Source organism: Empidonax traillii, unplaced genomic scaffold (genome assembly GCF_003031625.1).
Source record: "Empidonax traillii isolate 1590-97213 ecotype Southwest subspecies unplaced genomic scaffold, ASM303162v1 scaffold669:size348880, whole genome shotgun sequence".
Classification (NCBI taxonomy): domain Eukaryota; kingdom Metazoa; phylum Chordata; class Aves; order Passeriformes; family Tyrannidae; genus Empidonax; species Empidonax traillii.
Window position 1 is genome coordinate 9,014 of NW_020955862.1, and position 27,337 is coordinate 36,350.

General features: G+C 37.3%; 2 protein-coding genes across 2 annotated transcripts in view; both read right to left on the minus strand.

Moving 5' to 3' along the window:
• The window catches only part of NAA20 (N(alpha)-acetyltransferase 20, NatB catalytic subunit), a 4,034-nt gene extending 2,437 nt beyond the window's left edge, over positions 1-1,597 (minus strand). Inside the window, exons 1-3 of the mRNA XM_027899468.1 lie at positions 1,495-1,597; positions 1,327-1,351; positions 1,148-1,238 (exon numbers count right to left, since the gene is read on the minus strand). Of these exons, the coding sequence (XP_027755269.1) occupies positions 1,148-1,238; positions 1,327-1,351; positions 1,495-1,547 (169 nt within the window). The 5' untranslated portion in view covers positions 1,548-1,597. The remainder of the gene's footprint in view (positions 1-1,147; positions 1,239-1,326; positions 1,352-1,494) is intronic.
• A 787-nt stretch (positions 1,598-2,384) lies between these two features.
• MSH4 (mutS homolog 4) lies at positions 2,385-26,413 on the minus strand. The gene is made up of 21 exons (XM_027899462.1): positions 26,149-26,413; positions 23,903-24,067; positions 22,947-23,110; positions 20,225-20,335; positions 19,364-19,479; positions 18,564-18,737; positions 17,054-17,226; positions 16,232-16,299; positions 14,471-14,545; positions 13,982-14,046; positions 12,779-12,948; positions 11,365-11,501; positions 10,821-10,924; positions 9,924-10,048; positions 7,738-7,938; positions 6,415-6,533; positions 5,794-5,922; positions 4,239-4,413; positions 3,527-3,615; positions 2,434-3,182; positions 2,385-2,394 (listed from the first exon to the last, which is right to left on the minus strand). Exons 1-20 carry the CDS (start codon positions 26,411-26,413, stop codon positions 2,997-2,999), a joined length of 2,811 nt encoding a protein of 936 aa, XP_027755263.1. The 3' UTR covers positions 2,385-2,394; positions 2,434-2,996.
• Between the last annotated feature and the right edge of the window lie 924 nt (positions 26,414-27,337).

The following is a 27,337-nucleotide window of genomic DNA, read 5'->3' on the forward strand; positions in this document are numbered from 1 at the left end:
CCTTTGGAGTAACGAACCGCCTGCAACCACACAACTTCACAAGAGGAGTAAGACATGTATAAACAAACATTGCAATGGCTGTGGTAAAGGCCCAAACAGGGATGTCTACCTTATCACTCTATGATTCAGCAACTATGGGGAATGTCATTTTGCACAAGTATTACAGCAATTCCTTGACCAGCGTAAATAAAAATAACTTCGCAAATTCCTTGCTTGAGGTGTGACTTCTAAATGCGAATTTTAAGCAATTCTTGTCAGTCTTTCACTGAACAGAATTTAGGATCTGACTAAACTAATAGAGGAACAGAGGGCTAGAAGCTCAAAACCACCATCCCAGCAACGATTTGAGACCTTTGGAGATGGGGGGGAAATTTTGCTCAGGAAGTTTTGCCAATCTGTCAATAGAAAGCTAAGGTTCTGAGAACACAGTATGTTTAAGGGAAAAAAAAAGCGGGCGGAGGGGGAGGCAAAGATGCTGTTTTAGGGGGCTTCTTTCTAGTTTCTCTCCTTTCTACACAAGGCCAAAACAGTGTTAGTTCATTAATGAACATTAACACTATCACACAATGCTCTTACAGATATCAGCCACTGCTAATAAGCAACTGTAGTGAGGGGTACAGAGAAATGTTCTGTACAGTTCATACTTTAAGCTTTACTGTGTTAAGTACATTATTTCCTGGGTTCCTACAAAGACCTGCCCTCCTGTCCCATCCCCCCTTGGCAGTTCTCTCTGGCATGATTTCTGAAAAACACAAATATTCCACAGCAGATGAGCAAAGACATCCAGACCCAGTTTTCCCTTACAGAACAATGCAAAACCCAGGCCCAGCGCTTTTACTGACTGTGTGTGATCAGAGCTGAGCACAGTGACTTGGATTCCAGGATTACAGGGACATCTATTTGCCTATCCCAAACCCGGGTGGACGTTACCACAGCCAAGGCTCCTCGCTGCACTAGGAACATCAAACTGGAAGCTGCTGCCTTGAGTCCTATGTAATACCCTTAGACGTTTATGAGACGGGAAGATTCAACGCAACCTTCCTTCCCTGGTGGGTGGAAAACGCGAAGAGGAGGAAAAGCTCCCGCGTTAAAATGCCCCAAATAGGCAACGAAGGGAGACGTTACCGCCGGAACACCCGGCACTCACTGTAACCCATCAGCTCCCCGCCGGGCGCCTCGGCGACGATGAAGTACTCGGGCCAGTGGGCGAGGTACTGCAGGTAGAAGGGGATCCCGTACTGGGCGCTCGGTTAAGGAGCAACTGTGGCTGCCCCGGCTGCGCCGCCCGCGCCCGGCCCCGCGCCCCCGCCCCGGCGGGAAGGATACGGTCTCGGTCAGCGGGTCCAGGTTGCTGCGGGGGAGAGAGAGCGGCACTCAGCGAGGGCTCCCGCCCGGGCCCGGCCGCCCGTCGGGGAGCCCCGAGCACGCCGGGGGAAGGGGAAGGGCGCAGGGGCTCGGGGAGGGACAGGGAGAGCGGGGCCGGGCGGCGCTCACATGTTGTTGAATCGGAAGAGATCGTCGCAGGTGAAGGCGCGGAGCGTCGTCATGGTGGCGATCGCGGCGACGATGCTGCCGCTGCCCCGGAACCTCTGCCGCGCCCCAGCGCCACTTCCGCCACCGAGAGGCGGCCGCGGGAGCGTCCCCGCCCCGCAGAACCGCCCCGCTCACAGCCTGGCCCCGCCACAGCCCCGCTCCCCGCCCCGCCCCCGCCCGGCCCCGCCCCGCAGAACCGCCCCGCTCCCGGCCCGACTCGGGCATGAACTCCCAGAACTATTCCTTCTGGTGCTGTGCTGGCTGACCCCAACAAGGAGACGTGCACCCTTGTGCACTCCATGGCTGAAACAAGTATCGTTTGCCAACTGGCTCCTCTTGTTAAGAGACCTCAACACAAAAGTACTTTTTTCTCCCATGATCCTCGCTGGGATAGACAACAAATATGGTATTACTGATGGGTATGAGTAATATAATTGGCAACATTTAAGGTCTGAAGAGAGGGGAATTATAAATAATAGCTTAAATCAATTAAAAAATCCTCTTAGGTGAAACACCACACTGTGCCTACTACAAATTATTCTGGTGCACTCGTATGTTTACGAAGGTAGATACTTTTTAAAAAGGAAATATAACTGTAAATAAAAATATATTTCTTGTTAATAATTAGATATTGCATTGTTTTATATCACCCACTTAATAGTTATAGGCATAATAACTTATGTATACACATACCCACACACATAGAGAAATATATAAGACCTCTTGGCCAAAGTTGGTTACAAGGGAATGAGAAAAGATAAACTCCTTCAAGCTGGAATACATAGTTAGTCACACAATGAAGTGCTAAAAAAAAAAAAATCAAGGAAGAATGATATTCAACTTTTTATTGATTTCCTGTTACTCACTTTCTAAACAAAAACTGATCAACACTGTCAATACCACAGTAATTTACTGTTACTGTGTTACAAAAATGCTCTGGTTGCCCATTTCTGGAGGGGTAGCAGACCTACACTGCCTATATTACATTAGATTACACACAATGACTCAGCGTTAGAACCCTCCTTGACTTGGGAACAACAGGATTTCTGGATGCATGTTTGACAGTGCAAGTAGAACTTGCCTGTGCAACACAAGTGGACCATCTGTTTCAAAGTGCTTTTTCTTAAGCGAGATCTTTTGTATCAGATGAAAAAACTGTAATAACAGATGTATCACCTATAGAACACTACATATTATATAACTTTTTTAGTCTCTAAAATAACTAAAAATCTATAATTTACTGTCAAAAAGAACTGTGTTCCTCATAGAAGTAAACACTTTTATTCCAAGTATGACTGGGGGAAAAAAACACATAAAGGATATGGTCTTCCACTAGTGAGTTTAATTTAGACTAAGCATTAAAATTTAAAACCATGTGAAAAGAAGTGTTTTCTAATACTATGGGGGAAAAACCAGAATCATCTTGCAATTGTAAAAATTAGAGCAACAGCCTTTGTTACACATTACTGTTCCTCATCAGTTTCTCCAGGCGCAGGACAACTGGCTTCATACTTTTTCTTCAGGCCTTTTAAATATATACGCAAACTGTCAGGGTCCAATCGAGAGTTTCTGGCAGTCTGAACCAATCTCATTGCTAAATGGTACACAGCTCTCTGTTTCATCATCTCAGGAGTGCTCTTCTGCCTGTGCTGTTCTTAAAAATATACATGCATTAAAATATGAAATAAATCATCTTGTATTATTCAAATACTAATATTAGCTATTTTCCAGCCTATTTTAGATCTCCCAATTCTTGGTTTGCATACAAACGTTGCATCCAATAGAGCTTTACCCTCAGGGCTGTCTTCTGCTGTCACCCAGCAGTGACCTTCAGTATGACCTTTTATAACTGGTTCCAGAAATACAAATGTTAGTGAAATCTATTTTCATTAAACTGTAGGCAGTGCTTATCCTGCATCCTTTCAGAAACTGAAAATATATTTGAGTTTTATAAAAACTGTGAATTACAGCATTGTAATTTTCTACTACATACCAAAATTTGTTTTGCGATATGATTCGTGATTTCCTTTGCATCCAAAATTATGGATGATGGTAGGGAGGAAACTTCTGCAGCTTTTAATCCTAAACATATAAAACATGAATCAGGATTTTTGATGTAATTTTTATTCCTACCTTCCACCTTATGTCTTCCAGGATTAACCTAGCCTTTTTTTTTAAAGGGTGAAGATTTAAACTTTATTAAAATAATTTCAGTACATTTTCTCTTAGTGTCCTTTTTTTTGTTGTTGTTAGTAAAAACATGGTTTTGAGAGCTACAAAATAAAATATCTATTTTGTTGTAAATCTACCTCTAAAATACATGAAGTTACTGCTTGTAATACTATAACTGGGTAGAATGAGTCACATTAGGGGTTAAAGGGAAAATAATGGCACTTATTCCTTTACTGACCCATAATCCAATAATGCCTCAACTCATTCCAACAGACATGAATCAAGTAGCTACTGACATTAGTAAAATGTTTTTTTCACTATGAAGTTACTTGTAAAGTCGTCATATTTCCCAAAACTACTCTCTTACTACATAGTTACTTAGAACACACAAGTATTTGGAACACATTATAGATCTGCACATCTCTGTATCTGTCTTTGATACAGAGAGATACAACCTCGGCAGAAACTGTCAGCAGAAAAATAATCTTCCACGCCTCATAAATGAAACAGTGTTCCATAGCAGAATCCATTACCATAGTTCTTTTCCTCTGTGTATCCTTTAGAAAGTGTGTAAGTGTAAGCAATTTTCTCCTTATTCCCAGCACTGCTTCTCACATGTTGCACTTCAAAATGGTAATTTTCCACATTGGGATATAAACCATCCATATGACACAGTTCCAGGAAATGCGTAGCAAACAGTGTAAATGCCTAAATAAGGAAACAAGAAAGAAAATTTATTTTGGAAATGATATCCATGTCTTCCTCCAAAACACTGAAAAATTGTCTTCAAATTATTAAAGCAAATTAAAATCTTTAAGTGGTGAGTTCTACCATTGGCAAGTATATCTTTTCCGACTGGAGATTCTCTCGCTCCTTTCTCAATAGGAGAAAAACATCAGAAGCAAAAACAAATCCATTCTGCTTACAAAATCTGACTAGTGTTAATTTGAATGGTTGCTTAATAGTCTCAAGGAGTGCTTGATCAAAAATACAAGTGACAGAAAATATCTGAGCTTTTCAAACCAAAAAAACCACAAAGTACTCTGAATAAACTCTGGGGAGAAACAAACACCTGCACACTTACTTCAAAAAGCTAACAACAACCTGAGCTGGATCACTAAACTAGTAACAGAGGTGAAATTTTCAATGCATCTAAAACCATATTACCCTTTTCTCAAGCCTTTAACCTCTGTGACCAATTCAGAAACTGAGTACTTTGAAAGGTAACCATCAGGTAAAGAGGTTCACCTTTCACACTGAAGCAAAAAGCTGTACTAAACAAAACTAAAGAGACTGGGTTATTCTCTTTCTTGACAGAAATACAAGCTTGCCAGCAAGTTGGAAAGATATGGTGACACAGCGTACTGGTTTTGGATGGACTAGTGTTAGTTTTCTTCATAGAAACTTGTGCTGTGCTGTGTTTTGGAACAAGGCAGTGCTGGTAACACAGCCACGTTTTAGCTCCTGCTGAGCAGCACTTGCACAGCACTGAGGACTGTTCTGCTCCTCACCTGCCCTGCCAGAGAGCCGGAGCTGGGAGGGGACACAGCCAGGATGGCCCAGCTGACCCCAGGGGTATCTCACAACATCCAACACCACAATAAAAACTGCAAAGGAGGAGGAGAAGGGACGGACATTCAGGGATATTGTAACAGTTGTGTAATGAAGCCCTGCTTTGCTGGAAATGGCTGAGCACCTGCCTGCCGATAGGAAGTACTGCATGAGTTTCTTATTTCACTTGTGCGTGTAGCTTTCCTTTACCTACTGAAATGTCTTTATCTCAGCACACAAGTTTTTGCACTTTTACCCTTCTGATCTCCCCCCATTCCACTCTGGGGGACTGAGTGAGTGGCTGGGTTGTGTTTCGCTGCCTACTGGGGTTAAATCACACCAACCAGTGAACAGAAGTGCAGCTTATGTCAGCATTTTTCCTCTATCATCATAACTCCTTTATTCATCTGTTATGAAAAATCACATTTAGGCAAGAAATCTCTACAAAACTGATGTTAAATTATGAGAAAATACTATATTTACTTTCACGATGACAAAATAATTCTAAGGTTTAAATTTCTTTCAAAACAGAATTACCTTTAAATTCAACAGATATTCACAGGTAGCATAACAAATGCCAATACCTTCTTCAGCACTGGTACCTCTGCCAAGTTCATCAATTATGATCAGTGATTTATCATTAGCATTTTGTATGATGTACGTTATCTAGAAAAATATTCAATGTGTTATCATTCCTATAAAGGCATTTTTTAAAAATAGGAAAATTTTGTGTTATTCAAATGAAATCTTGTCAGATACAGAACTTTTACCTTTTCAAAGCTTTCAAACAGCTGTCAATTCTAATCAAGCAAATACTACAGCACTCTTTCTCTCTTCTATTGAACATACCACTTTCCTTCAAAATTGTATCAGTTTGGGAGAGGGAATTGAGAGGACTTAGGTCCCTACAAATAATCATTTAAGCAAAACCAAAAATGTTAAAACTGCTATCCAACAGTGCACTGACTCTTACTTTCACTGGAATATCTTTTTATTTAAGATATGCCTAGTTTTCTGTGGTTTATTATCAAAGAGATGAAGGCTGGATTTCTGACTACTTTTCAAAGTACACTATTTCAGTAGAAATATACTAGTATGATTTCTATCAGCTTAACAGTAAAAATGGGCCTTGGGCCCTGGATTAGCTATGTTCAATACCTCTTTCATTTCCTTCATGAACGTTGATGCATTTGTTTCTATATCATCATCCATACCTATTCTGGTAAAAATCTGCTCTGCAATTCGAAAAGAACAATACTCTGCTGGGACATAAGAACCTACAAAGCAAGTAAAATGTAAGTTTATCAGTGTGACGTTTACCTGAATATGTCAGTGGGGAAAAAAAACATTAGTTTTACACTTGGTTTTTATGCACAGTAAAAAATACATTTTACCTGATAAAGTTTCATAAGATTATGTTCTATCATGATTTTATAAGAAAAATATTATTATATAGATACAGTAATTAAAGAAGCTTATTAAAAAAACCTTTAAGAAATCATATGCCTAAAGCTTGTGTAAGTCTAAAGGGACAAAAAAGTGAGAATAAACACTAGGATTAATTTGCATTTCTGTAACCTCTGATTTACTAATTACAAGAAATCTTAGTTTCTCAAACCCAAGGTTATATTGCCTTTATCCCACTTTGAGGCCTCTTAGTTTTACCAAACAGAAAAGAACAAGAAATCTGCCAGAAGACTTTACAGTCTCCTTTAGTCATATTAAACTCCTGTTTTTGAGGGGAATTCCTCAAGAACTTGAAATTGCTGGGGACTGAACACACAAACACATGATGGATAACTCTTTTTCTCCACTGCTAAATAGTTTCATTCTAGTAGAGTTAGGATCAGGCTATTAAGGTCTTAGTTCTGTGCTACCAGAATGAGCTTTAAGAAAAAAAGTCATGAGGAATTCCTGAATTTAGGGATGAGTCTCAGTTAGACTTTGCAAATAGTCAGTTTACTTTTATAGTTTTAGTAACAGAAGTGTGCAGTATTTATTACTACTTTTATTTGAAGTAGTTATTTATCTATTAATTATACTTGTCTGGAAACACTTTTCTCTACATAACTGAGGTATGCTCAAGGTCATCTGTTCCTTCTGGATGACCTAACGCAGGTGTGTCTGACCAGCATACTTCAAGGACACTCAGTATCAATCTAGTGTAAGGTGCTGGATTGAGTTAGGGTGCTCTAAAGAATTAAGACCATACAACTGTGCTTCTCTGAAGACAGACTGGGGAGCCTTCCAAATACACAGATGGGGCCCCCTAAGTTTCCAGTGGCAGATGCAAAATCTGCAGTTTCCTCTGTCAGCAACACAAGAGCTGGAAGGAGCAAACAGACTAAAAATTACCTATTCCTATTTTATTTAGATAGAATATTATTCTAGAAGCCAAATCATTCAACTTTATAAAAAATTTAAGCCAAAAAAAATAAAAAAAGCTGCAGAAGATGACTAAGATTGTACACTCTTACTCACCAATCTGTGCCATAATTTGACAGAGTGCAATCTGTTTTAGGTATGTTGATTTTCCACTCATATTTGGTCCTGTAATAATGACAAAATTGTTGCCCTCTGTCAGATATGTGTTGTTAGCCACAGGTTTTTCCATAGCTATCTTTTCAAGAATGGGATGCCATCCCTGCTTGATTGCCAAAGTATCCGTAAATTCTGGACGAACTTAATGAGAAAAAAGATATAAAATATTGTGGAATTAGTATGGAAACCTTTACATTATTGAACTAGTATGTTTTGAAATAAAGTTAATTCTTGCAGAGCCAAAGTCAAACTCTGTGGTTTTGATGTCCCAGTTTTCACTTTCCTGTAGTGAGCAAGACCAACATAAAGCTCTTGGGAAGAACTACCAACCCCTTTCAGGTATACATTCTGATTGCCATGCAAGTCTTCATGATTTATTACTACAAAAAGAAACCCATAACTAAAACTTGATTTCTAAATTAACACTCTATGTTTGTGTTCTCTAGTAAGTAGGGTTGGTAGTAATAAAGAAAAATACAAAGAGCTAAAGTAGTTATTTTTATACTGATGCAAGTGTATAATGTACAGGGGTTGTGGACTTACTCCTACATATATATCTTATATATGCATGGGAACCAAGGTAGTATTTCCTCTAGTTTTATGTTACCATATTACAACGATCCATTTGATGATGAGAGGTTGGACATGAACCCACAACGTGCACTTGCAGCTCGGAAAGTCAACTGTATTCTGGGTTGCATCAAAAGCATCATGGGAAGCAGGTGATGGTGAGGATTCTGCCCTCTGTCCTGTTCAAGTGAGACCCCACCTGCAGTGCTGCCTCTAGCTCTGAGGTCCCCAGCATAGGAAGGACATCAGCTTGTTGGGAGTGATTCGAGAGGAGGGCACCAAGATGATCAGAGGCCTGGAGCACCTCAGCTGTGAGGAAAGGCTGAGAGAACTGGGACTGTTCAGCCTGAAGAAGGCAAGGCTTTGGGGAAGACCTTATGTGGCCTTTTCAGTACTTGAAGGGGACCTACAAGAAAGCTGGAGAGGGACTTTTGACAAGGGTATGCAGTGACAGGAAAAGGGGGGAATGGCTTCAAACTGAAAGATATTGGAAAGAAATTCTTCCCTGTGAGGGTGGTAAGGCACAGTCATGGCTTGCTCAGAAAAGCTGTGGATGCCCTGCCCCTGGAAGTCTTCAAGGCCAGTCTGGATGGGGCCTTGAGCAACCTAACAGGTGGCATCCCTGCTCGTGTCAGGGGATTGGAATGAGATGATCTTTAAGGTCCATTCCAATCCAAATGATTCTATGATTTAATCATTAGGTAAAAAAGTCAGGTGGCAAAGGGACTGAAAGGCTTTGGTCTTATTACTGCTGTAGAAAACGTATGCTCTGATTCACTTGTTGGGAAAAGGTTGTGATACCTCAAGCATATCAGTTAATGTTCATGTACAGATCAGTTCATGTGCTATGGCTGAATTATCAGCACATAAACATTCACAGTTCATACTGTGAAGTAAACAAATCCTGCCTATGGACTGGAGGTTACAGAGCAGCATCAGTAATGATAAGCTAATACATCTCCTGAGATGGCTTCTAGACCTGATTTAGTATCTACACTGTCTTGTACTGTAGGTAAGTATCTCAAGCCAGCAGTTGTAGAGGACAATGTGCTCATTTATATATTGCAGAACTGGACTAGGGATGCAGGATGAACAATATGCAGGTGAGCACTTAATCCTGGAATCCTCAGAAGACTCTACTTCCAAAAATGTCTAAAAGTGTTACAGACATCAAAGGAGAGAAACAAAGGTAGACATATATTTTGTTTTACGGTATATACTTAGTGTTGACCTGCTCATATTATCTTGCTACCTTTAAAAGAGAAAGAAGTGTAAACTCAGAATGTTCACAGACTTAATGCTTTTCAACAAAATATACTTAAATTGGCTATCTTGAGAAGACTGACTGTGAAGCTTATGGCAACTAACTGGCAGAATTTAATTTCAATGAACAGAAAGAAAAAGAACATCAGCACAAAATGGGGACAGATCAGAGACACTCACCTAAAGACTACTGAGACTCACAAAAAAGAAACAGAACCAGACCAACCAGCCCGGTTATTTTTCAACAGAAGGCTCTTTATCTGGCTCATAACAGAATCACGGGAAGAACTTACCATAATCAGAAAGAGTGCAGGCGTGGGCAAACGAAAGCAGCATATCCAGCATAGACACAATGTCAGACAGCTTGTACAGGCAATGAATGTGTTCATAGATCTCATTCAGTAGTTTACACACTATTCTGAAATAAGACACTGATTTAGCTGTTGCAAAGCACATACTGTCACTTCATCCAACTTAGAGAAATAAGGGAGTTATGATGTTCCTACTGCATACATTAGGACCAAAAGTCACTCATAAAATACAATCACAACTGCCACATGGGAACATACCATCCTGCTATCAGACACAAGACACATACCTCAAATACCAACAGCTCATCTGAAAGCTTCACAAAGAGAATGAACTAAAAATATAGCTATGAAATCAGGCATGTTTTATTAACATGTGAAATATGACTCCTAATTCCTATACATCTTCATATTAATAAAACCCCTACACGGCTGCTAGAAAGAATTTCCATTTAATTGACAGGCAACATTATACTTTAGTATGTCTTCTGAATCAGCAGAGCAACGTGACATGCAGCAGGACAAGATACACAAATAGACAGTTCCACTCTAAATACAAGGAACTGATTGCAAGTAATGATTCTGCATTACTAATGCAAAACTGATGCATGCATTGTGCCATTTTGTGTAGATAATTCACCCATAAAATTAATACAATGACCAACCTTATTAATAAATGATTATATATTTGCAATCATGTTTAATACAATACACACTTTATGGTTTTTTTTGTCTCAGCATATACACTTGAACAGTGCTGCTTTGGACTATTTCTGTAAGTAGACATAACAGAAAGACAGATTTAAAAAATCCTGTAATTAGTTGTTAATTGGAGAAAATAAACGTAGTTAGCAAATATTAAATAGTTTTAACAGGTCTTACAAGTAGGTCATGTGATATATTTCTCTAAGGGACTCCTGACATCTTTCGTTCATTTTTATTAAATCCGCTGAAGTGAAGCTATATGTGTTTTTCATTTTAGTGATCTATGGGGAATTGAAACCAACAATAAGAACTTGCCTTACTATCAGAGAGAAAAACAGTTTTTAAAAACACAAATTGGGAACAGTATTAGGGGTAAAAAAGGAGGAAGAACAACAACTGGTTTAATTTTTACCATATAATTTTTTTTTTACCATAAATTTTTATGAAAAGTTAATTTCAGACAACTATTATCAGGAAGATATATATAACTTCGTATTTACACATGACATAACTGCATGTACATTTCTGACTCTAACTGGAACTATTAACTGGAAATAGGGTAGTTACAGAAATATACCAATTAAACCTTCATTTACTTCTAGATATCTTCACTGAAATTATTTTGATTGTTGCAGAATAGTGTGTACTTTATTAATATATATTATATATTTTACATAAAGTATACAGACATATTATGGAAAAACATATCTTGTACAGATACCTTTGTAAATTCTGGGGGAAGCTGGCCATTGGGTAATGTTGAACAATCAGCATTCATCTGGATAAAAAATCCACGAGCAGAGCTGAAACTTGTTTTCATTGGTAGGTTGTACTTTTCTGCAAGTTGTGTTATCATACCTACAAAGAAAGATTTAACAAAAATAACTAAAATTTCTGATGCTATTTTAGGTTTCCACTTATAGACTAAACTAAGATAGTCCTTTAGCTAGAAATCAACATTTTATATTAAAAAAGGGAAATCAATTTCAAAAGACAATTTTTTTCTATTTTGGCTTAAACAGGAAGGTTACTATAACAAAATAACATGTCATGCTAAAATTTCTTTTGTTTTTATTTTCCAACTCTTAATATAGCTAAAAGGTAGTCCACAGAGAAATCAAGACTGCTTAAAATATAAAGAACCAAGAACTCAGATATTTGAAATGAAGAAGCTAAACCAAAGATCTACAGGTTTTATGCAGAATGCTTTAGGTGGAGTAATTCTGTTACATTACTTCAAATTTTTTGTACTTTTACAGGATAAGGGGTAACAGCGCTTTGAATACAGGAATCACAATATAACTGTTTGTGGTGGTTTTAATCTAAGCCTTCCCTGGTTACCAGTTTGTAACCAAGGAAGGGGCAGTGTTCCCAGTATTCCATACAATTTTTACGTAAATCGTGGTATAAATAAGAGGGGAGGAGCAGCCTTCGTTCTTCTTCTCTTCCGCCGGAGTTCGGGAACAGTGGGTCCCTGCATTGGTCTCGCTTATCCAAGGCTGAGGCCTGCAGCATCCACTGACCTGCCACATGGAAGCTTGGAGAGTACTGGCCATGTCTGCCAAGCCTGCTTTCTAAGGGATGTGGTGAGATTTGTTTTACTAGTTATTTTACTAGTTCTCGGGTTTGATTGCACATATCTATTCGGTGTCCCTTTTTGTTTCCTTTTGTCCCTTTTTTCCCCTTTCCCTATCCCTTCGGGGGGTGTTTGGATTCCCGTTTGCTGGGTACATAGCATCTTAACTGTAATATACATAAAATATATTTTTTATATAACTAGCTTAGTTTTCAAGTTCTTCAATTTACATAGTTTTTTTTCCTTTGCCCTGGGGGAAGTAGAAAGAGGGGAAGAGAGGGGCTGCTACTGGAGGGTTGAGCATTTGGCAGGGAGCCAAGTCCGAACCATCACATTGTTCAACTTCATTAAAATACAGTTGAGTTTTTATCTACAAAAGGAGCATCTCAGTAAGTATCTCAAAAGAACTTCAGTTGCTATCAATGACAACCAATTTATGCTAACACTAAATACTTTTTACATCTGCAAAGGTCATAGCACATATGATTACACCACTTCTACATGCCAGTTGCAAGGTACTTTGAACTCAAAAAACCCCAAAATTTTATTTTCTAAATACCTGCTATGTCATCAACAACTTCTGTGTATGTCTTACGAGCTATGTCAAGAAATTCATTGATGTTAGGCTTAACAGCATAGCACTTCTGGGTCCTCATACTCAGACATCCTTTTGTGTATCTTGTATCATCATTAATTACAGTTGTAATCTTTTCAAGTATAATTCCAAATCTGCAATATTAGTTGTATCACAGATAGTTAATACTTCATGATTTTTACTTGCAATATCATTCTCAAATTACAAATAGTATTGCAAATAACAGTATAAGTGAAGCTAATTATCTACTATTAAAACAAAACACTACACTTCATTTCTATTTTCACCTCAGTATGAGGTGTGACTATACCTAAGTCTGACCAAAGATACTATTCACATTTCTGGGAGATATAATCTTCTGGAGATATAAATTATTTCTCAAATATACAGGCAAGAATTGATTTTTGCATTATTATGGGGACTCTAGGAAACCACTACTCATCTTTTCAGAATAATTTCTAATGGAGGTCAGTTCAGGAAGGATATTGAGGTGCTGGAGCAGGTCCAGAGAAGAGAATCCAGGCTGGTGAAGGGACTTGAACACAAGCCCTATGAGGAGAGGCTGAGGGAGCTGGGGTTGTTTAGCCTGGAGAAGAGGAGGCTCAGGGGAGACCTCATCACTCTCTACAACTCCCTGAGAGGAGGTTGTAGCCAGGTGGGGATTGGTCTCTTCTCCCAGGCAGCTGTCAGTAAGACAAGAGAGCATGGTCTTAAGCTCTGCCAGGGGAGGTTGAGGTTGGATATTAGGAAGAAATTCTTTACAGAGAGGGTAATCAGATATTGGAATGGGCTGCCCGGGGAGGTGGTGGATTCTCCATCCCTGGAGGTTTTTAAAATGAGACTGGATGTGGCACTGAGTGCCACAGTCTAGTAACTGCAGCGGTGTTGGATCAAGGGTTGGACTCTGATGATCTAAGAGGTCCTTTTCAACCCGGCTGATTCTATGATTCTATGATCAGCAGTTTCAGTATCGTAGCTAGCTCCTTTGCTTTTTTTCCTGTATTTGTTAGCTGAAAATTGGGATTTCTGACCATTAAAATAAGATTTTGGGCAAAAGAACTGAGATGTACCTGTAACTATAGATAAGCAAAGATGCAACACCTTTAACCTTACAGCCACTTCTGAGATGCGTTTCTAACATACTAGCTCAAGTATGATAATAAATACCTTGCATCTTCAAGAGAATTGTAATAAGCCTTTAGCAGCTGTGTGTTACAGCTTCTTAAAGCATCCTGTTGAAGATTAAAATATGAACATGAACAGTTACTTCTTTTTGTAGACTTTTTAAAGGACTGAAAGTTCTTGGATTCACTGAGGCTTATCAGCAGTTGCTAAGTACTTCACAGAATGTGAGGAGGACTTTCAGTTAAATGTTTGTTATAACATCAATTATTCAGGTAATGGTAGGAATCCTGATCTTCAGATTATCAGCCTCAAATACGTATTTTCAACTGGCTTAAGAATCAACAGACTGTTGGAAGTATTGTGTTCTGCAAAATATATATTTTTTTTTACTTTATCGGTCCCTTCCAACGTAAGAGATATTCTATTCTATATTCTATGAAACGTAACAAACTGCACTTTATAAAAATAAAGACAAAATGGTCTGTACTTTACCAAAAAAAAACCCCCAAAAACGAAGAAGACAAAACTTACTTTCAGAGGCTCCACAAGTTCTAAAGTATGCTTCAGGTAGATTAAATTGGTTATTTTTGATTCAGCAGTTTTAACCTGTTGAAAAATTTTTCAAGTATTTGAGGCATTTGTATGTCTGACTATTTAAAAAAGTACTTAAGAACTACTAGAACTCATATTCTTAACAGGTTTATAAATTTAATGAAAATTCCTAAAATGCTTCATAAGCTCACTTTGACAACTCAGTAAGTGCACAAAAAACCATTTACCTAAATTTTACATTGCCTACTGTGATAGTTTACCCATCAGTAGCTAAGATTTTCATATGTCTGCACTGATAATGATTGACTCACTCTGATTGACTCACTCTGCTAACCCAAGCTGTGAAAACTTCTTTTAATTTTCTGTGTATACATAACTCTGTAAAATCTCTACATACCTTGTAGACTTTTTCAAAGCAAATACATTATGCATTATAATGAAGCACATAGCCTTTTCCATAAATGCTGTCAAACACAACATAATCCAGTTTAGTTGATTTTGGTTAATATATGTACATTGTTAAGCATCTGCCCATGTAATAACAAAAAAAATCTAACAATTATTTGAAAATTTTTCTTATAATAATGACTGTTCTTCAAAATGTTTCATTCACACATTCTACCTTGTTTTGTATGCTCCATTAACAATTATGATGAAGAATTTTGCTGCCAATATTAGGGCACAACATATGCAGTACATACGCACTTTGCAAGAGGATTTTAAGGAAATAACAGATAAGCACATGAACACAGGAGTATGACCCCAAGTGAAATATTTTCTCATTCATATATAATGATCTCTTTGCTCTTGTAATTGAGAGCAGCTCTTGTCTTATCTTACATTCTATATAAAGTTGTTTTCTGTAAAAGATAGAACTAAACAATTCTAAATGCATGAACGGAAGAATGATAATTCCAAATAAATATGGGATCTAAGTCCCATGATGGAATCAGACATTGAAAGGACAGATGTGGTCATGTCTGAAAAGCTGGTATTTCATAACGGAATGTGCCTTCGCCTAATTAGCTCTTACACGAATTTTAACTCAACTGATGTCTTAAAGTGAGTGTTTGTACATGCTGCATTTAAGACCAACGGGAGAAAATTAATGAATATAATCAGTCAAATTCTATATACTGTTACTTCTTTATGATTCATTCAATTGACCAAAACACAAGACTATCCTCTACAGCATCTGAAATCAATTTGTCCACAGTCACTTGGAAATGTAAAGCAAGACAATCAGAGAAGCAGTTGACTGTTTTTTGTGCTGGGAACTTAAATCTTACAGACTTATAGTCTTACAGACTTAAATGCTATGTCAGTGGAGCAGCCCTAGCTTAACTTTTATATTTCCTGCAAATTCATTTAACTAAACGTACCGCTACTTTCTCACTGTCAGAGAATGATCTGTCACACACCTGGAACATCCAAATAGGATGTACACTTATGAAGAATAACGGCGGGGAGTGATGATAAAGTAAACATTTTTGGAAGTATACTTGCATAAATTAAGATGAATGTAATATTGATGCAAACCTGAATTTTTCTAACATTCTGCTGAGAGTATCATCTACTGCTGCAAAGCAAGAAACAACCTCAATCTATGATAACATTATTTCATGTCTTTTTAAGACGCAGCCTTTTTCTAATGTATTATATATATTTATAAATATTACATTTATATATTGCGTGTTATAACCAGATAATTGATTGCCTAAGGTGTAATTCGAAACATACTGTATCCTGCTTTGGAATTTGTACCAAAACTGAAAGTAGCTGTTCTGTATCCAGGAATTTTGAGACAACTGTAAAACAAAAGTAAATGTATCAGAAACTGAACTGAGATAGTAATAAAATCTATTTTGTTTTAATGCACACAATTATTTAGTGGTACTAATGCTAATCTTTTTCTTACATGCAATCTTCATAAATGATTTACAGGGTAAAATCTAGGTTAAAATTAGCTGCTATCTAAATTATTTTGTCTTAACTACATTTACTATACCTAAGCATGTAGTGATCATTATGTAAGTAGACATTTGTCAATTCAGAAATATTCTTTTTCTTAGATTGAATCATATTTCACAGATTAAGATTACATGATACAGCTTCAGGTGGACTAACTCAAACTCTGGCATTATATTTTACATTTTTCTGGATCCCTACATTTTATGAAGCAACAGGAAAAAAAACATGTATATGAGTATTACTTCAGCAGTGTCTTTATTTGTTTAATGTCTACATTATATATTACTTGTATACATCAAACATAGGGCATATCTAGCCATAAAGGTTAAGACAAATTCCAATTCTTTGAAAAAGCTATGGGCTCATTGACCTCTACACCCTTTATCAGAGAAATTCACTTTTCTTCGCAAAATACTTGACAAAAGTTATCACATCTGTGATATTATAGATTACTCCAAAAAAATTATGTCACCTGACAAAGCATTAAAAAAATACTTTCCAAACATATTGAGTCACACTACATTCTTCCCTATAGTAGAAAAAATGTTTAACAAGAAATATAATATCAGGTATCAAAAAATAAACTACTACCTGCTTGAAGACCAAAAAAGAGCTCCTCATCCTGGAGTAATTCCTGAACACAGTCCAGTCTCATGTTAATTGTTTCAGCATCAACTAGAGGTTCCAGGATATTGGATCTAAGTCTCCGACTTCCACCAGGAGTTTTAGTGTAATTTAGGATGCCAAAAAGTGTGTGACCATTCCTTTGAAAATAAAATAGATTTGAAGAATACACCCACCAAAAAAAAGATGGTAAATGTCAAGTGCTTAGCATCTTCCTGTTTGCCACATATATCATATGAACTACAGCAGTTTAGCAAGTCAGGTAACTTAATGTAATTTAATATACTATTAGCCCTCAATTATATAATTTTCCAAAGTGAAGAAATACATTTGTACTTAGTATTTTCCACATGTTTTGTAGTATTATTCCATTGCTGCTCTCCCAACTAAGCTAATTAAAAATTAATGAACCAACCCTACAAAAGGAGACAAATTATAATCAGAGATCAAATACTAATCAGAACATTTTCACTGAAATACATTCCTGAAAATAATTTAAAATACTTAGAAGTCCAAAAGATAAATAATTTTTGATTTTATTTTTTGAAGAACCGATTTACAGTCAATACAGGAGCTAAATAACATGTTTATGATTTAGAAATATTATTTCCATGTTTATGGCTTTTACATGTTACATATCCCAGGCTTTCATAATTAAGGGTGATTGTACCTGTCTAGAATAAGCCACCCATAATATCTACACCTAGTACGCAGCCAAACAGTTTTAGAAAGCTGGAACTTTCGATGCTGTTGGCTGGAAGAAGGTCAGTGAAAACACTGGGGCCATATTAATATATTGATTTAAACCAGAACTTGAATAGGAAGAAATCTGATACAAATTTAAAAAACAAACACCATGTAGATAGATAGATAGATAGATAGACAGACAGATAAAGCAGAAACTCCTGAAATACCATGACATACAAGAACAAAGCAATAGCCAAGAGAATAAAAAGAAAAGGGGAAATTCAAAACCAGTTTTATTAAGGGCATATTTACCATAAGATGCAACTCATGAAAACACTTAAGGGGAACTCTACATTTGAGATAGTATCCACAGTGCCTACCTTTAAGCAACCGAGGACTTATTTCCCTGTACAGTAAATGAAGAGAGACAAGCTCCAGATTTAAGACTGGCACAAAAACTTGATCTAGGTGATTTTAGTGTGTGCCCGTACTATTAACTTTTACCTGTGAATATCTGATACAAAGATATCTAACCAGGCTTCATGGTAAGATCTATGAATGGAAATAGCTGTGTGTGGCTAATTCACACTTGCCACTGGATCAGCAAAAATTATTTGTAGGATTTCCTATGCTAATGTACTTCTCTGTCCAAATATTTTTTTGAAAGCTGATTGGTATGTAAATTCTTCCATACAGAAATAAATTTAATGGTCAGTTCTTTGATACAAATGTAAAGGAAATTTAGTGAAATACAATTTTATAAAAGCATAACTTGCAAAAATATTCTTACCGAGAATCTCTGTTATTGATTATTAGTTCAAGATTTTGTGCTGAAGATGAATCTATCATAGCTGTTTTCTCACTCCCCTGGAAACGCACCTTGAGTGATTTAGGAGCATAAACGGAATTTTGAATAAATTCAACATATTTTAGCAAAGCTGAAGCAGCTGCAAGACAGTAATACCTAGGAAAGAAACAATCTTTAATGAATGTTTAATAGCACTGCTGAAATATCACAAAAGCCAAGCAAAACAGAAATAACATTCACACTTCTGCCTGGCAACTACTGGGATTACTAGCACTGAAAAAGCAGTATATTTCAAACATGCTCTAACACATGTCTAGAGAACATATATTCTTGCAAATCAAATATTCACAAACGTTTGAGCCTCTGTACACTTGACACCCTACACTATATAGCTGGTATTGTGAACATAACATATTTCAGTTATTACATGTGACTTGGAAGACCCTGGTCACCAAGTATCACCACCTAAAATTGTTGATACAAGGAAAACAGTGGCTGAGGCCAGAAAGAAAGGCAATCATAGCTCTTCAAATTTAACTTTAAGGGAAGAATGAAAAGGATAAAGTGGAAAGCTGTGAAAACTCAAAAAACCACCCAACTCTGTAATAGGCTTTCTACCAAAATTTCTAGATATATCAGAAACACCAGATGGCAAAATAGAAGGAGAGGTCTGCCATGATTTTCTAACTGGTGCAACAAGACACAGGCTCATGTAGTGAGAATGTAAAAAGCTGTTAAAAGACTTATCTGGACACAGTAAGTTTTTCCTTATTTAAACATACTTTGACTGAACCTCCATGAAAACGGTGCTAAATTCAGATGCACACAATTGTTCTATGTATTCCAAACCCTTTGTTTCATTGAAGTATTTTCTTTGGACAGTTGTAAAAGTCACATTCTGTGAAGATGGGGATGAAAGAGAATAGTTTTAAAAGTTACATAAGACAGACTTCTCTATTTTTCTAGTGATACGTGTTTCTAAGAAATCTATCAGCTGGTTCTGTCTTCACACAAATATTCACTAGAGCTCACTCACAGAGGCAGGTCAATGTAACTCAAATCAGATGCACCAGTGATTTATGAGCAAAAACGAGGAGAGTTTAGGAAGTAGAAGAGGACTCATGAAGAGGCCACCAGCTCTGTAAGCATGAAGTAATTTAGGCAGTAATTACCACAGTTTTTTAAAGGTTCTGAGGCTTTAAAACTCATAAATTACATATACTAGGGTTATCTCACCGGCTTTTACCCTGCCAGTGCTCTTTTTCCAATTCTATGATACATGAGCCCCATTGATTTATCAGGCTGAAAGAACAAGGGAGAAGCAAAAGAAAATGCTGGATTTTTTTTTAAATTCTGAATCTTTCCTAGGTTCAGTATTACTCAAATTACCCGTGCCACAAATTCAAAACTTTCAGCTTTAATCAGTAATATCCTTATGTCTTTAACTGTCAGGATTAGAAGTATCAATGTGGGAGCTGCATTTTCATTATTCTTTGCCATGGTAAAATTAGACCCAAAAGTCAAAGAAAACACATTTTGTCTGTATTTAACATTTTAAAAGTTGCGCAAAACTCTCAAATCAAAAATCATCTAAAACTGATCACCAAAAACCCTAAAACATGGAATGAAATTTAAGATCTTACCTTGAAATGCTCTGTAATCAAACTGAACAGTTTTGTTGTGTTCCCTGCATCACAAGCAGTGTTTGACATTATTATTTCTAGTGGTGTTAAAATCTTGAGTTTAGTAATAACCTGAACAAAAAATTAAATTAAAAACCATACATAATCGAAAGTATTTTAGACAATAAAGAACCAGCAATAATGAATTACAGAACACTAATATTTTAAAATCAGTTCCAGTCTTGTAAATAAAGATCAAATTTTTTGCTAACTTCTACACTAATGAGTCAAATTCCTTTGTATCTATATATACATAAATTTAAAAAAAAAAAGGCAAATAAAAATTAGAGCTTATCCCCCATTATTTAAACAGAGAATCATGTTTGCCATTGAAGCAAAAGATAAATATCCAAAACTATATTCCATGGTTATAATGGGAGGACGACTTATTTCAATGGATGGCAGCTTTCTGGGTTTGCAGCTGAAAGGTTAATGGTGCTCTGGAAGACTAAGCAATGCAACAGGTCTGAATACTATTACTCTTTTGATTGAGACTCGTTTTAGATTTTGTTCTAACCTCCTCTTGTAACACTGGTATCAGTCTTAATACGGCTAAAAATGTGCATATTTAAACCAGCTTTATGTTAGACAAACACCTTGTAGGAATTTAAAGTAGATTACGTGCCCTTCTTTTTTTTACTGTGTAAGAAAAGACAAACATCATTATGCATTTATATTCACTTATATTAGCATCCACAAATTCTCAAGGGAGAAATATGAAAAAACAGACTATATTTTAAATGCTTAGAAGTTAAGATGTGAAAGAAAGGATAGATGATGTCCCAATGGAAAGGGGAACAAGTATAAAAAGTGCACAAAATTAATCCTCTAAGGGTATTCGGGGTGAGAGAGCTGTCACTGCCCTTTTAAATCTCCTAATGATTGGAAAGGTTTTTTTTCAGAGATATCACAGTTAAAACAAATCGTGAAGAATTTAAAGAATACAAGAAAACTTCACTGAATAAATTTGCAGAACATTCAAAAATAAAAGGGTGCACAAGAAAGAGAAAATACAGTAAGCCGGATACCAATCCCTAGCAAAACATGGATTCTGACAGTGTAAGAAAACAGCTGATCAGCAGATAGACACTGTTAAAGTGTGTTAGTATTGTTAAAGGTGTTATTGTAGTATGCTATCAATTAGTATTGACAGTATCGTTAAACGTGTTAGAGACTGAAGCAAGAAATTAGGTTGTGTTGTGCATTTGGGGAAGAGCAGCTGTACACCAGCATATCTTTTTTTTTTGACTAGAAGCGAATACCTGTGCCAGGTATACGCACAGAATGGAGAACAATAATCTAAATGAAAAATTAGGAACATATTTCTACAAATAAAAATGCCAGCTTTTACAATGGTGTGACAGGAAAACAGTGAACAACCTGGCCACGGCCTGATAGGTTGTTATGGAAGATGGTAACTTACCAAGAAGAGAGTTATGCTATCAGAGTTTAAAGAGAAAATATGAAAGATTTTTGAGAATTAATTGCATTTTATCATTAAATTCAATTCAAAAGTAGAGAGGTGGGGGAAGAGTCTGGGCAGCTAAAATACTTCTCAGTTTGAAAAAGATAAATTTCATGGACAATAACACAGTTCTTAACCCTGAGAGAATAGAACAGGAGACTCTAGACTTCAAACATAGGTACTGCTTGCTAAAAAGAAAGCCTTTTACTCTTAGAAGTAACTGCAATTGTTATGAAATCATTAGTAAAATTAGAAAAAAAATTCCACAAAAATAATCTGACATTTCCTTGCAGAATTCTAGTCTTACTCTTTTGATTAGAAGATTTTTTCCTAGTAACACAAGCAAATCAATTTTTTTTAAACCTCTAAGTGAATTGTTATTTAAGTTGCCATATGATCATCTGAATGGCTACATTTTCTCAAGCAGTCTCATTTTCAAGGCACACATAATTTTGACTTTTAGTACTGTGCATTACAGCAGTATTTCTGTAGCTGCCATGTTCAATATGTAACTGTGTGTGTTAAGAGCAGGATAAGCCTTAACAGCAGTAATGATAAAAAAAATTTACTTTATACAACATCTGTTTCAGTAAACAGATTTGATGGTTGTTTATACCCTGAGTCATAGCTATTTACTCTCTCCCAAGTAAATTTTTATTTCCTTGAATATTGCAAAGATGCTACAAGCCACATTATTTTCTAGCATGTACAACTACAACAAAAACACTACATAAGATGTTTCATTAATGCTCCTGCATAAACCACAGAGACTACTCTCCAAAACAATGTACAATATGCAGTGCTGGTAAGCAGAACACTTGGCTGTAAATTGAGTGAATTTCATTTCAAACTGAGAAGGAATATTTATACAACCAAAGCCAGCCCTGTAATTAACCACACACACACATTTATGCAGTTCTGTTTTCAGAGTTCTTTTGCCTGATGAAAAATATTTTCAAGTTCACTACCATACATTGCCCAGTGCTCTTCAAAGCAAGGCATCTCACTCCTATATAAAGTGTATTTTGCAAAAACATTCTTTAATCTCTAAAACTGAGGCACAGTGAAGAAAACAGCAGCCCTTTCAACACTGCACATTTTCTAGAACTTGTTTCCTTCATTTTTGAGAAATCTCTTCCACAAGCCAGAAATTTAATTTCCCTTTAGTCATAAGCTTTTTTCAAGAAAGTAAGTCACAATAATTAGACTATAAAATACCTTGGCATAAGTTGTATTGTCTGCAAATTGTGATAATATCATCTCAGGATTTTTTAAGTCAATACTGGCCATTCCAACTTCACCTCTGGCAAGGCCTCTTCCTTCTACTACAGCTACAATAACTGATGCAACACTATGAGCAGAGACTGCAGATGAGGATGTAACTGTAAAACAGTTGTATATATTCAGTTACAGTCAATACAGATCAATGCAAGATTGATGAAGGAGCACCACAAACAATGGAGTGAGGATCAACAAATACAGACACAGGCAGGCTTTAGGAACACTCAAGACTGAACTCACAATGATTAGTCAGTCTGTGAAAGAACTCACTTTAAATCCCACGACTTTTGCACAGCACACAGATACACATAACATGGCACAAGGCATTGTTATCCTGGAACACAACTTAGTTCATAAAAAGCACTGCAAAATGCACCCCAATGAGCTCCTGGGTAAGTGTTCTGAAGAACTAGTGTTCTACACCTCTGAAAATGCCAACATAAAATGCATAAAACTTGCATCAAGAAATTTGAGAATTATATTGTATGTGATGTCAAATGCATTACAAGGCTAAAAAGATGTTCCAATTAAAGATTTGCACGAATTTGAGCTCTTCAGTTCAGTGACCGCACAAACTGACATGTCTACACATATAATTAAATTTTGGACAATTTGAAAAAAGTCTGAATTATAACTACATTGATAATTTATACCTGAATGCAAAGCAAGTGACAAGAGGATGCAATACCAAAACATCATCTCAGTATCTAAAGTAGTATTTTCCTGTTGGTGTACTATTCATTGTCAGCATCCTCTATAGTACAAAACACATTGTGTGCTGTGTTTTGAGTGTATTTCAGTAACTTATCACATAAAAAAAATTAAACTGTATTTAACAAAATAACATAAGTAATGTAAGTAGAATTATTTCCTGTAAGAGCTGTTAGTCTTACCAGAATATCCCATAAGAGGGGTATGGCTTCTGCAAACAGATCTACTGGAGGAGAGGGGTGTTTTTCCTATACATGTGCTATTCAGGCCTCGCACAGAAGAAGAGCTTGTGAGATTCAGTGTGTTAGCATTTTCTACACAAGAACTTTTGTCCCCAAAATATGATTCTGAAGGAGGGAGAAAGGAGTGAGTTATGAGAAAAGACACAAGTTTTTATTCAGAAAATAACATACAAATATGCAGCTTACAAAATTTCATTTTTTTTAGTAGAAATATCCCAGTAAAATGTCATTCTATAAAAGCTCTTCAGAGTACAAAATGAAATTAAAAAATCAGACTATTTTGCAAACAAGCTTTTATGATCATTTTCTGCAATGGCATTACTTGCAGCGCCAATAAAAAAATAATAGTTTACGTTTTTGGGGTGAAATAATACAACAGAAGTCACTTTACAATACATAACTTCGTATTCTAATGAATTCTAGATTTACGAAAGAATACTGTAAGTCAGCTTTAGGACGCATTTGCCCATCAGCTTTAAAACCACTGTCCAAAATCACACACATTTATGAAAACCTTTTTTTTTTAAAAGCTGAGCATTACTTTTAAAAACCAGGACAATAAAAGAAAGCAAAGAATCACTTAACCATGATCTCCCTTTGAATCTATGGGGATCAACCCTCAAAAATCATACAATAATCTGGGATATATTTCTTAACAGCAGTTTCATTTACACATGTATTTAAGATCTATCCTTGTTTTTAAGTCCTGCAAAATATCTCTGTCTCAGAACATGAGGTTCTATAAATTATTTAAGTCATTTACTTGCTTTCAATTCTCAAGATGACTGAAAACATCACATCCTTAGTTGAGTTTAGATAATTGCTTTTTAACATAAAAAAGTGAATACAAACAGCTGTTCCACTTAAAACCTACAAAATTCCGGGTATTAAAAGACAGGCAAACCCAAACACCTCTGTTCCCTATATTACACTAAAAACCGATAAGCAAGACAAAATACTTCAGTATTCTTCTCAGATGACCCTTTAACCGCATGAGTCTTTATCATGGTCAGTTGGTACAAAAATATTTGCAGTACTGGGGTTTGTTTGGGTTTTTTGAGGGGCAAAGTGGGGGGTTTTGTTTGTTTGTTTTTTAATCTTAAACTGTGACAGTTGATAAAAATATTGGTTCAGACTGGTTGGGGTTTTTTTTAAGTGGACAAATCAGCATTGCAATGCATACAGATGATTTTTAAAAATAGCATTCAATTAAGATTTTGACATAAGTTCTCCCAGAGATTTGGTAGAAGAGACTTCACTCTCATGTTAGAAGGTACTGAATCTCCCATAAGATGGGGAAAACTGTAATTTTAACACCAGATGTACCAAGGCACACACATATATTCCTTAAAACCAGCACTGAAGTTATGCCCTATTCAAATTAGCATTCTAGTTTGGGGGGTTTGGGTTTTTTTTCAGGATTCCCCAGTAATCATGTACATTACACCAAACCATTTTTTCCTACTTTCCAATTTATGCATAATGGAGATATACATACTTCAGAATGCATTTCAGCAAATGTCAAAATAATTTCCACATATTTTCATAGTTTGTCTCCACTTAAAAAATTTCAACCTTAACTGTTTTTCCCGCCTGCCAAGATACAAACTTTGATTGTGGTACCAAGTCCTACGACCTAGTGATGCACAGATCTTCTGTATGCAGTTGTTGAGGTGTCCTGTCCTCGAGGAGCAGGAGACTGGTGTTAGAAGCAGCTTTATGTGAAGTATGGTAAATAGCTGTGCTGCATCGTAAGATCGCAAGCACTTAAAAATACTTCAAAGGCCAGGAAAAAAAATCCCAAAACAACACAAAACCAAAACCCACCAACAAAAACACCAAAACAACCAACAAACCAAACGCAAAACCAAAGCCCACCAACTGAACATGGTTCAAGTCTCTCCTGTAAAGCAAATACTGTGCAGCAACTGAAACCAGTTTATTGATCCCACCAGAGAACTCAGATACCACTATCCAAAGAAAGTAACAGAGATTTATTTAAAGAAGTGCTAAGAAACGAATTCCATTGTTCTGGCAGGCGAAATGAAAAAAAGGTCTCTCAAGTGGTGAGTTGCTGCTGGGCCCTCTCAATAAGCACGGCCCGTAACAGCTCTTGAGGAACCCGACCCGAGCACAGAAGTCAGGAGGATAAAGAGATCGAGACCCGTGCAGAGACCGCACCGCACCTCCTCTATCGGAAACTGCCGGCTTCGCCCCGCTGCTCCCGGCGGCGCGCCCGGGAGCGGGGCCTTCCCCGCTGGAGCTGCCGGGCCGCGCCCCGCCGCCTGAGGAGCCGCCGGTGCTGCCCGAGCTGCGCGGCGTCTGCAGCAGCCCCAGGGTGTAGCGGGGCGTCCGCTCCGCCCGCCCGCCCGCGATCGGCGTGGAGGAGCCGCGGCTCGGGAAGCACTCCGAGGTGGCCGAGGTGGCCTCACGCCCGCCCGACCTCGCCATGGGCGACCCCTCAGCAGCGGCCCCGCCCCGCGCTCCGAAGGGCGGCACCGCGACCCGCCGGCTCCTGAGGGGCGAGCGGCCGCGTTTGAGAAAGCTGTCAAAGTGCAGTTGTAAATGACACAGCAGTAAACGGAGCTGCTGGCTATGCAACGGGTTTCATTATAAATAGGTAGGGACCTAGAGGAAGGTGCCTGCTATACTCTTTACAGCAGGAGTACTGCATTTAAACGTAATTTGTCCTGCATTAATTCTTCACCATTCAAACTGTTTCAGTGGGAGCTTCACAGATGTTTTCCTCCTGCTCAAGAGTTTTGGTACAAAAAGATCCCCATAATTACCTGTGCAATTGTCTTAAACTCGTCCTGCCAGGCATGTTTCAGAACACTAACACTGCTTTGTATATTAGCATGTAATATATACCACTAAAACTGTTTCAATTAACATTTTGACTAGGCACTATTTTGTCTCTAGCATTTAATACACTTGCATTATAAAACACTCCAAACCAAAGCCAGCCACAACACCTTGAGGACAAATGTAGTTTGATGACTGTTCAGCTTCACAACAGCAACTCCGTCAGTTGCAGCTCCTCAGTTGGCATCTGAAAGATACTGTCCCCCTCCTAACCCCTTCAGAATAGGCATGCAGTCCCTCAGCACTGAGCATTGCCATCAGACAACTTTAAAAATTTCAACATCAGAAAGTCTCACTGCAAAGTATGAAAGATAGCAGGTAACAATTCCAGTTATTGCCACTGTCCCGAAGTTCTACGCTGAACTTTCCATATGCATTCTGACTCCTGCAGCTGGAGTTAGACCTCCTCTTCTCTGACAGAAATCCAAATATATGGCAAGAAAAGCAGAAACAAAAGGAATGTCCATCTTTCATCTTCCTTTCCTTTTACATAGTCACAAATCATAAAGC